We start from the raw sequence: 12,703 nt of genomic DNA on the forward strand, positions 1-12,703 counted from the left end.
CCCCAAAACTAACACTATGTATAATAATCAAGAAATGTATTATTAAACCTGATTTCGACTCCGTAACGCTTCACGGCAAATGAGCCTTCAAAATAAACGAAAGATTAAAAAAACCCAAATTTATCCACCGGTGGTGATGATGCCTTTCTCGATTCAATAAATATGTTGAATTCGAATTAATGTTGTAAATGCAGTGCTTATTGCCTACATTTAGGCGGTAAAAAGATTTGGTGCAATTCTAGTACGTTGCTTAAAAATCACTTACCGTGGGTTGCGCCACGGGTAAAATGATTAATGATTCAATGTGCATTTGTGTATTTGTTGATATAAAAATAAAAATGTAATCCAAACTGCTTGATTTATTAAAAAACAAAAACAATAGTGTCCAACTAGGAAATTAGCTCCGTCGAATGAAACTAGTTGCACTCGAATCTGTCAAGCCCTTCTATATGAAACACGTTTAACAAAAAAAATATTTATGGGCTATACACATACACACTTTTGCAATGAAATTATAGCCTTCTGGTGCACAGCCTTATGTGCCGACACCTTCCTAAAACAATTTTAAATACTGATGGCAGTGAGATATTGTAAAAACAAGGCCGAATATATTCAATTACTCAACGCAAAGTAATTTAAGCAATCAACATAAATTTAAAATGTTGCATGTAGGAATTGTTGGGTTAATTTACTTTCATCAATTTAAAAGTTATGTGAAATATCGCATACCCTTATCACGGTTTGGCGAAACCGTCGAAAACAGCTTAGTCAGATTTACTTAACTGAAGCGCGGTGGATTGACATGTTCAAACGTGCTCACATATTGGACAGAGTACGATATAGCGGTACACAGCCGCGATCGTCATTGATGATGATGCATTGGCGCATATGTATAGGACACTAAGGAAAGAATTTGTTCGGGTGAGGAGCGCGGAATAATAACTAAGCCAAAATGATAGAGACAATAAGAGTCTTCATTGAATCTACATACACGTATACAGGTGTATTGATATAAAGGGGTTTGTTGCCCAGTATGAAAAACAGAGAGAACATGATAAATTTAAAATGTTGCATGTAGGAATTGTTGGGTTAATTTACTTTCATCAATTTAAAAGTTATGTGAAATATCGCATACCCTTATCACGGTTTGGCGAAACCGTCGAAAACAGCTTAGTCAGATTTACTTAACTGAAGCGCGGTGGATTGACATATTCAAACGTGCTCACATATTGGACAGTGTACGATATAGCGGTACACAGCCGCGATCGTCATTGATGATGATGCATTGGCGCATATGTATAGGATACTAAGGAAAGAATTTGTTCGGGTGAGGAGCGCGGAATAATAACTTACCAATATAAACTTGAAAGGAAATATTGATATTGGGGTCTGAGTGGTTCGGATAAGGAAGAGCCGACCCGAAGTGGTAATGATTCTTTAGGGAAAGGGGAATTTAATTCAAAGCCCAGTTGAAAGAAAGAGAAAACAATTGATTGATTGATTTTTAAGAGTATACTTAACATCAAAGAGTAATACAAGCGGTAGCTGTTAATAGCTCGGCGTTATGGTGCGCTGTTTTACAAAGAACCCATGCTGGGTTCGAATACAGATTTTTAAGTGAAGATTTTCACAACTCCGTTGGTTTAGTAGTATCATGCATTATGAAACATTTGGGACTTGTTGTACTTTGTTGTACGAGAAAGGCAAAAACTACTGACAGCTTCCAGTGCAGCCCTTTGAAGTTAATCATCCAGCAGCTTTAAAGTTCCTCCGATTTCACAAATTTTGCTGAAGTTCAGCAGGTCTGTTCTTCGGATCTTCTCCCCTAAAATCTGTAGTCGATGGCTGCTCGACCGCCCTCTTGATGCGGCCGTCCAGCTACGTCTACACTTTCCGTTTGGGCTGTTCTTCCTTCGTCTCCCCAACAGCACAGTCTTGGTTCTTCAATGCGCTGACCCTTCTTGACCCTTCTCGAACTGGGCCCGGATTGCCTCTCGCTTCTTGACGAACTCCTTCTCCGCGGCTATTTGAACATCTAGCATCTTCTGCTCTTACCGCAGTTAGAATATTGAATCCGACCACTACCTCGTTGCAGTATATCTGCGTCGGAGACGTTCGCCGCGGCTAAACATTTGGCTGCTACAAGACGGTAGACTAGCCCAAGACTACACGCAGCAGCTGGAAGTGGCACTCCCAATGGAAGAGCAGCTAGGCACAGTTTCTTTTGAAGATGGCCGGGGAGATACTCGATCCGCCATTGGAAGAACTGCAACAGCCGCAACCGCTGCACTAGGGACGGTGCTCTCGAATCAGAGAAACGACTGGTATGACGGTGAATGTGAGCAGTTAGTGGAGGAGAATGAAAACAGCATGAGCGTGGAAAAGACAAAAGCAGGAAGATCGAGACCGTGAAGAGACGGAGCAACTGTACCGCGCTAACAACGCACGAAAGTTCTATGAGAAGTTGAACCGTTCACGTAAGGGCCACCTATGTACCACAGCCTGATATAATTTGTAAGGACATAAACGGAAACCTTTTTACAAATGAGTGTGAAGTGATCCAAAGGTGACGGCAGCACTACGAAGAGCACCTGAATGGCGATGTAGCAGACAACGATGGCGGTATGGGTATGAACAGCTGGGAGCACGCGCGCAAAAGAACTATGTGTAGCGGCGAAGAAGGAACCACGAACACGCCTGACTCTAAGGCGAACCCAGTATTCAGAGTATGGAAAAAACTGGAATTTCTGATCCGGCAGGTTCAAGAAGGCGGGAGCGCAGCGAGCTAGGTGGGCGGACCAGGTACAACAAAATTTGGCGAGCGTGGGGTGCAACCGACGATGGAAAGTTGTGGTGCCAAAATATTTAATCAATTTTATCTGTTTGAAAGCTAAATAAATGGATAAATGTATGGAGAAAAAATGCACAGATATACAATATACAATATGCATGCCTCCTTAGTGTGGCTGAAGCCAGAAGAATAGTTAGGCCAATATTATGCTATACACTTTGCACTCAATTTCAAAACCGTTTATGACAGTGTTAAAAAATACCTCAATTCCACGAAAGATTTTTGTAAATTCGATATGAATTGTCGAAAAAAAATTTCAACCATCTGAAACAGTACTTTATCCAAGATAGTATACGGAGCTAATTTTATCATACATAATTAGTAAGCAATTGATATCCGATGACTATGGAAAATGTAGCGAACGGTGGTACTCTCATAATGAAAATGCATTCCGAACGAAGCAGTTTTTTGTGTGTCTTTATTAAGGAGACTTTCAGCCCGAGGCTGGCTCGTCTCCGCTACAACGAAGCAGTTCTGTTAAGGGTTGCATAGATTATAATACTCTACTATACGCACTCAAGCCAATGTGCAAGATTTGTTCAAGTCGCATGTATGTAAGGGTTGCGTAGCATGTTGACAGAAGCATAAATTTAAAATTCTTTATAAAATGTTATCCACGAGCGATTCTGCCCTAATAACAAGTCAGTTACAATCTGAAGAGGAAACCAAGTCGCAGTAGAGATGATTGCGATTCAGAGAAAATTACTATGAATGATTTGTTTATCGGCTTCTCGTTCAGTCCTACTCAGTAGAACTGACCAATAATGCCGATAAACAAATCATTCATTTCAATCACGGTCATAAAATCTCTTTCAATTATCGTAACTTTCTTTTTCTGGAATCGAGGAGGAGCAATTATGCTTTGAATGAGCCCGTCCGTGCAATCTGCCATCAATTTTTTTCATACTTTGACTACAATGTTTCTGCTGACGTGTTTCGACAACGACTACTAGAAGTTTTCCGTACCGCCGGACGTTACCAAATAGATGACTTAAAAAATGACTAAGCGCAAGACGTTTTACGTTTGTATTGAAACTTGCACGAAAAATTAAACCTTCCATTAACAACAGCGCCAACGAAAATAGAACCCATATAGTTAAAAGCAACACTCCTGAGTCCTCACTTAACAAAAATGCACCTTGATTCTTGCCTATCATTCTCTCCATTACTCAGTACAGTGTTAACCCGATTGTGTCACTCCTTGATTCTGGCTACCCCAGATTTTGTTTACCCCAAATTTATCACGTTTTCAACCCGATTATAGCACAAACAAAAAAACTTAACAAATTTTATTCGTTTTGTTTATTTTTGTGAATAATACCGCAACAACAATAATTTTTATGAAACAGCTTTCACCGCCCGTAGCTTATTATGAAACATTTCTTACACTGGCCTCTAGAAAGGTCCACATATGCAGATATCACTGTGTTATAACCAATAACCATGCAATAAATATGTATATATCTATGTCCCAATTGCATTCAACCATCTATCGTCCGATATGTTCACATTCATGTCTTGGTAAGCACGATGTGGCCAGGATGTATGCAGCCCAGATGCTCCTATAATTTCCATCCATCACACAATTTATTGCATCCCCACGGTGCTTCAACAGGAGCTAGTGTAGATCCGCGTGCAGTGGGATTATCATTATTCTAAATTTGAAATCGACTGTCAGCCATGCAGTTCAGTTCATCCCCATATGCGACCTACTGCGGGACCGGACGTGGCAAATGTACTTATACTTACTTGCCCCATGAACAACGCCGATGGGCGACATGCAGCATTTCAGACGACAGCGCAAACAGCACCACTACAAAATACAATCTGGGACGGGCTAACCCTATGTCAACAATCTCGGATTTGCCATCGCGCACCAGACACCAACCGGATGTGTGTAGCAAAATAGAACCGGGGCCCGGGGGTACATTACAAATATCGCTACGTGCCTTCGTGAGCTTCCACTAAGCACGGAGAGCAACGAAAATCGTGGCCATAAGCGGTATGTTTCGTATGATTATTTGATAATAAACAGATGATACATATTCTCGAAAGATTGAAGGGGAGACGTGATTGGAATCGCATGGAAAATTGGAATGCGTGGAATTTTGGGAATTATTGATATGCGAAATCATGGAAAGCATGAATTTCTAGGAATTTGAATTGTTTTTCGGTCATATCCGGTTGTTTATCTTATATTTGTAATCGGATTGATTTCTGAGAACGAAATCAGAAACCACAAAAAAGGAACGATAAAGATGAGCAGAATATTTCAGTATTTTTTATCACATTCATTTCCAACCTATTGTCGATATATGTTTAACTCATTTTCGAAATTAACATGTTATAACAACACAGCTCACTGCCTCAAAACAATGTTTTGACCCGAAATTGACTGTGTCACCTATTATAGTTCAAACAAACCAAAAATCGTATCGAATGTTACTCAATTTAATTATTCAGAATATTCTATATGGAACATACACATTTATACACATGAATTAATTTTCGTACTTCATTAAACAAATTATAATAAAACAATTAATCACCGGTTTAAAATGTAAGATGGACAACACCATATGGAACTTAATTCTCTTGATAAATCAACTTGATTAAATCTGTCAAGTCAGCTAAAATTACAGACATAATGTTAAATCGCAAACAGATTGAGATCTACTGAGCTGATATATAACACAGAGTTTTTCTCTAAGCCATTCGTCTTGAATGCTTTTAGAGCTTCCAGTACATCTTTAAGTGTCCGAGAAAATAAATCAATTTAAACAGCAGCATTATACTCGATAAGGGAAAAAAATCGGCGATAAAATGTACATAAAAAGAAGTCAACTTACCGGAAAACATTGACATTGTCAACTCAGGTCGCAGTCTAGCCATTTGCCTCGAGAGGTACATCTGAGAGCGGCAGTACGCACCACTCAATATAGCATCCAGCGTACCAACTTTATCCAGCTCTGTAAAGAAAGAAATAGAAAGAAACATAAAACATCATTCGTTTGTCCATTTTAGTTTTGGATTGCAAATCAATATCGACGAGGGGCGAAAAAAGCGTCCGTTGCCTTTTCTGTACAGTTCATTTTTCCCTCATTTCAATTCATGTCGGTTGACTGACGGCTTTGATAGGTTTATTTGTATGATTGGCAGGTTTTTTGTCGATCAAGTTTTCTGAAACCCTTTTGATGTTCCTAAAATAAATGAACATGGCATAGCTGTCAAATTGTACCGCCGAAATGTTGACCGATTCGAATGGAAAACTGTTCATAATATATGGAACCAGACTGTGTGTTAGAAGGCTCGGAAACCTGACTGACATTCTACCAAGACACTAATGATTACTTCGTCTCAACATCTCAGGTCCCAGCCAAACATATTTGATGACGATCATTGAAAAGCAGAAAAAATGACGATCATTGAAAAGCAGAAATGCTAAGAGCATTTCCAGTAAGGCACACTTGAGAAAATGATTCTGTCCATAAAATTAATGATTTTAAAAATAATGGCACGTCATGCGGTCATCGAAAAGTAGTTCAACATATAATTACGCTATGACTGACCTCCTGTTAGAGCCAGATCAGCAATAAAGGACAGCAGTCATCATTTCTGCATATCGGACGATCGACCCATCAGCCAATCATCGACGAGGTGCATCAATGTGCCGCATCAGCATATCAATATAATAAATACTGCCATCAACCCCGGCATGCTTGTTCAGTTTTTCTTTATCGACGACCGTGATTACTTCTGTTCGCGTTTTAATTAGTGAATAAACGTAGTTTCTGTTAAACTTAGTGTTAGTGCTTTTTTAAAACACCGAACTGTCGTCCCCGGTTAAGATTGGCGCAGCCGTGCGGTTTTAGTGCGTTTAGTAAGGACTAAGTGTGAATAACAGTGCAAAGGTTAGGATTGATAAATCCAACCAGAGTGAGGCCGCGATTCACCGACAAGTGTAAGCATCTGACGTAACCTGAGAGGATACCCAGAGTTGAGCCTCCGCCGTACACTTTATACGACGACTAAAAGAATAAGCACCCGAGAACCCCGCACACGATTGCAAGGTAAGTGTCTTTTTTCTCCTCTATTCTTAAATCGAAATACGAGTTAAAGCATTGCCGCTCGGTGGGCAAGTTTACTTTTACGATACGTATTGTGCCCGTTCTAAGAGAAGGCGCATACAAACTGCAAAGTATAAATTGCTAACCATTCGGAGTAGGAATCGTTCCAAGAGAAATTCCACTTCAACTGGAAAGTACAGTTCTAAGAGAAGCACATTCCAGAAGCATCACGAGTTCTAAGAGAACGTGTCTGCTTACCTAACCAAATTCTAAATTAGTTGCTCTTCCCAACGGAAACGCATGTAATGCCAAAAGGGCAAAAAGTGAAAAATAGTCTGAAAAGAGCTCGTTATCTTTTGACAAAGTCAAACGAGTGTATTTCTTCTGACTCAGAAGATAGTCTAGACTCCATAGAATCAGGAGATCTAGCACACATTCCCGTAGAAAATCCGCCTTTACTGGAAGACCTCTCTTTGGGAGAAAGTACGAATATGGAGGAATTTAGTTGTAAATTAGAAACACTCATGAAAATGATGGAAAGTCTAGCCACTAAACAAAACGAACACGATACATTCTTCACTCAGATGCAAACTCAGCTAAATTCTCAAACTGCTAGTAATTCAGGTAGCCAAACTCTCCCAACGATTCAACAGCAACAACACTTTAACGTTGATCACATTTTTAAAATCCGGATCCAATCAAAATGATCCCAACGTTCGATGGAAATAGAAAACAATTAAGTTCTTGGTTATCTACCGCTGAGGAAATCTTAAACGCCCTTCAGCCACATGTTTCTACCATTCAATTCAAGATGTATGTGACAGCGGTGTCAAACAAAATTATCGGAAAGGCTAAGGATATCCTCTGCTTGGCAGGAAACCCTGACAGTTTTGAGGATATCAAGGAAATCCTCACCAACGCCCTTGGCGACCGCCAAGAACTGTCTACTTATAAAAGCCAATTATGGCACTGTAAGATGACAGAAGGTATGACAATTTTTCGATATTACCAAAAATCGAAAGAAATTGTTCAAAACATTAAAACTTTGGCAAAACAAAAACAAAAATATAGGGAACATTGGGATACCATAAATGACTTTATAGAAGAAGATGGATTAGCAGCGTTCATTTCAGGACTATCAGAACCGTACTTTGGTTACGCACAAGCGGCGAGACCAAAAGACATGGAGGACGCATATGCGTTTCTCTGTAAATTCAGATCTAAGGAAATATCAGCAGAAAACCTAAATAAGGACAGAAATGAAAAGAAAATTAGAAACAGAAATTTTGAACAAAATTTTCAACTCACGGAAACACAAACCAAAATCAGAACAACAAAAATAAGGAAACATCATACACCTTGCAAAAACCAAACCAACAGGATGAACCAATGGAAACAAATTCGGTTAAGTCAAAATTAACATTAAATAGGCGTGTGATTAACAATCATGAAACAGAACCAATTGAAGAAGAGTCGGCTGACGAACAAGAACAAGAAGAATCATCTGAAGAACTCGATCTAAATTTTCAAATAATTGCAAGACACAACATAACAACCTGAATTTCCTACCATACTTGAAATTATGGCACCCGAAAACGAAACAACGAATCAAAATGTTGATCGACACTGGCGCGAACAAGAATATTATCTCTCCCGGAATCTTAGATGAAACCCTCAAAATTTCAGATACACCCATAAAAAACGTTCAAGGTACTCAACAGGTTTGCGAAAAAGGTAAAATCGACTTTTTTAATGGATTGTGTAAACCTCTTACATTTTATGTGCTCAACTTTCATAATTATTTTGATTGCATATTAGGTTCGGAGTCTTTAGGAAAACTAAAAACACAAATAGATTACGTTAATGGAACAATCACGCTTAACAACAAACAGTTTTCATTTTCAAAATTTTACCCATTGAAAAACTTTCAGAGTCATACTGTTACAATCAAAACATCAAATAATGGTGATTGGCTTGTCCCCTCTCTCCAAAAATTAGGAAAACACACCTATATTCAACCTGGATTGTACAGCGCCACAAATAACAAATCCACTATCAATATTCTTTCTAACTTAAAAAGAGTTCTCAAATTTGCCAACAATCTCCCTAACGGTGAACAACTTTGAAACAATTTCTCCATACCCTATGAAAAATCCACAGAAAACACCCGAAGTACGATTTAGAGTCTTTAATCAGAACGAATCACTTATCAAAATTGGAAAAATCTTAATGGATCCGTCTGCTTTGTAAAACTCAAGAAGTTAGACAGAAAAAGGGCGAATAATTTACCTGTACTTCAGCAACAAAGCAGAAAGTATTAAAAAAGACCGTCTCGACCATTTATACTAAAAATTAGCGTTACCCCACCACTTCAAAAAGACATAGAGGAACAAATCCAAGAGATGCTTGGCAATGGTATCATTAGACCATCGAAAAGCCCATATTCCTCACCGATATGGGTAGTTCCAAAAATTAGACGCATCAGGCAAAGGAAGGTCCGAGTAGTAATCGATTATAGGAAGCTTAACGAACAAACTGTGGACGACCGGTATCCTATGCCCCAAATCGAGGAAATCCTTGGCTCCCTAGGAAAATCAGTCTATTTTACGACCATAGATCTGAAATCTGGATTTCACCAGATAGCTATGGACCCGAAGCATGTTGAAAAACAGCCTTTTCAACAGACAAAGGACATTTTGAATTCACCAGAATGCCCTTCGGTTTAAAAAATGCCCCTGCGACATTTCAAAGAACAATGAACGATATTCTGGGAGACTATGTGGGGAGAAAATGTTACGTGTATTTAGATGATATAATCATTGTCGGATACAATTTGGAAAATCACTTAGAAAACCTCAATCTAGTTTTGAAACGCTTATCCGAATTTAATTTGAAAATACAACTCGACAAGTGCGAGTTCTTAAAAAGAGAAACTGAATTTTGGGTCACATTGTCACTAGCGAAGGGGTAAAACCTAACCCCGATAAGATTGAAAAGATTATCCAATGGCCGATGCCGAAAAATCAAAAAGAAATAAAACAATTTCTAGGGTTGGTTGGATATTACAGACGCTTCATCCAAGATTTTTCTAAAATTACTCGACCAATATCTAAGTATCTAAAAAAAGATTCAACAGTAGATGTCAAAGATATTACATACATAAATGCATTCAACACTCTTAAGAAGATCATTTCTACAGACCAAATACTAGCATACCCACAATTTGAGTTACCTTTTATTTTAACAACGGATGCATCTGGCTATGCCTTAGGGGCCGTTTTGTCACAAATGCAAGAAGGTATCGAAAGGCCAATTGCATTTGCCTCTCGTACTTTGTCTGAAACGGAATCTCGATATGCAACTAACGAAAAAGAAGCTTTAGCAATAGTGTGGGCAGTCAATAAATTCAAACCATACCTTCATGGGCAAAAATTTACACTCATTACAGATCATAAACCGTTAACATTTATTAAAACTTCCGATAAGAATGATAAGATTCTTCGCTGGCGTCTAGACCTAGAAAACTATGATTATGACGTCAAATACAGAGAAGGCAAATCAAATGTCGTGGCGGACGCACTAAGCAGGATGCCGATTGAAACAAACATAAACGAAGCGGATAATAATATGAATCCCTATTTTTCAGGTTCCGAAGATGAGGAAGATGAAGCAGAATCCACTGCTAGCAATCCACCCCAATCATTTGACTCCCAAACAATTCACTCCGCTGAAGACTCGGCTGATTATTTTATCCACTTTTCCGATAGACCCTTGAACTATTACCGAAATCAACTAATATTCAAAACCTCTCGTCTCGACACTATTATTCAAGAATCTCTCTTCCAAAATTTCCACAGAACCATAATTTCCCAAAAGAATTTTACAAAAGCAGAAGTTACACACTTCCTGAAAACTTTCCATAACGGTAAACAGACAGCCCTTATGGCGCCGGAAAACCTTATACAAATAATTCAAGAATCATTCAAAGAAAATTTCAGTCAAAATGGTCACTTTGTGTTTACAACAGTCATGGTTGAGGACGTTCAAAATGAGAATAGACAGAATCAGATTATAATAAACGAACACAATAGAGCGCACCGCGGCATCGCAGAAACGGAAGCAAAAATCAGAAGAGCATACTTTTTCCCAAATATTTACGCGAAAATCAGAAAATATGTAAATTCTTGCGAAATTTGTAACACCCATAAATATGAAAGAAAACCGTTTAATATTAAAATATCGCCTAGGCCAATTACTGACAAACCGAAGGAAAGAGTTCATATGGATATATTCATAATTGACAAATGCAGTTTTCTATCACTTATCGACTCATTTTCCAAACACCTTCAAATGATTTTTCTGAAATCTAAAAATTTAGTACACGTGCAAAAAGCGCTAGCAAAGTACTTCACTACTCAAGGAATCCCTAAGGAAATTGTTACTGATCATGAAACCACATTCCAGTCAATCCAATTAAGAGACTTTCTCGCTCAATTAGGAACACAAATCCGATATGCCGCTTCCTCTGAATCTAATGGTCAAATTGAACGCACACATTCTACAATTATAGAAATATTTAATACAAATAAACACAAATTTAGAACAATGGGCACAAAATCAATCATTCAATTATCAGTTGCATTATACAACGACTCTGTACACTCTTCCACACAGTATACACCGAATGAAATTATATTCAACCAAAATAATATTGTAGATCCGGAAGTAATAGTTAGAGATGCTCAAGAACTTTTCTCAAAGCTAGGTTTAATATGGAAAAAGCGCAAAAACAAACTCTTACACAAAATTCAAAGAAAGAAGATCCCCCCGTTATAGAAGAAGGGAAAGAAGTTTTTGTCATCCCTAATATACGCACAAAAACACAAGCCAGGGCAACTAAAACGAACGCGAATGAAGTAAGAGAGAAGACATTCAAGAACAATCGAAACATTAAGCGTCACAAAAACAAAATCAAAAGATTGAAAAAATTGTAATGAACTATACCTTTTAAATTCTGATTACAGATACTTTTCCGTTATTTTGGAACCATCTTTCTACTTTTGGAAATCTCATGCCATGAACTAACCATTAGGAACCTTCATAAAGATCTACTACTGATGCAGAAAAGGAACCTTGTCGTATTCAAACTGGAAATATTCGCATACTAAATCCGATTAATCTAACAGAGATAGAGTTCACTATTAACCAGCTTACTAATTTAGTATACCATAAACGAATGAATAACAATGCTCTTATCGAAATTAGCAAATACAAAATACGAGATTTATATTCCAACTTCTTACAAATTAAACCGTCATCGCACAAACGAACTAAACGGTGGGACATCATAGGCACCACCTGGAAATGGATAGCGGGCAGTCCTGACGCCCAAGATCTTAGAATCATCGACAAAAGTCTTCACCAACTAACCAACGAGAATAACCATCAAGTCAAAGTTAACCATCAAATCGGCAAAAGAATCTCAGAATTAACGACCACTATCAACCAAATTATTGAAAAACAACAAATCAACAAAATAATCCTCGATGAGCTCGACATTGTCACCACCATCCTGAAAATAGACACACTCAACAAAATCCTGATAAGTATTCAAGAAGCTATACTTTTTTCTAAGATGCACGTCGCAAATAGCAAGATGTTATCCAGCAAGGAAATTTTTCTTATCAAAAACATCTTAACCAATCAAGGAGTCCAGTTAGACATACCAGAAGAAGCATTAAACTTTGTTACACCAAAAATGGCGACTAGCGAAAACACCTTACTC

General features: G+C 38.2%; 1 protein-coding gene across 2 annotated transcripts in view; it reads right to left on the reverse strand.

Moving 5' to 3' along the window:
* Window positions 1-12,703, reverse strand: part of LOC134210954 (protein furry) — a 393,572-nt gene that overhangs the window by 209,023 nt on the left and 171,846 nt on the right. For both annotated transcript variants that reach the window (XM_062687409.1, XM_062687410.1), the window contains one exon: window positions 5,701-5,820. In XM_062687409.1, the coding sequence (XP_062543393.1) occupies window positions 5,701-5,820 (120 nt within the window). The remainder of the gene's footprint in view (window positions 1-5,700; window positions 5,821-12,703) is intronic.

This window comes from Armigeres subalbatus, chromosome 2 (genome assembly GCF_024139115.2).
Source record: "Armigeres subalbatus isolate Guangzhou_Male chromosome 2, GZ_Asu_2, whole genome shotgun sequence".
Lineage (NCBI taxonomy): Eukaryota > Metazoa > Arthropoda > Insecta > Diptera > Culicidae > Armigeres > Armigeres subalbatus.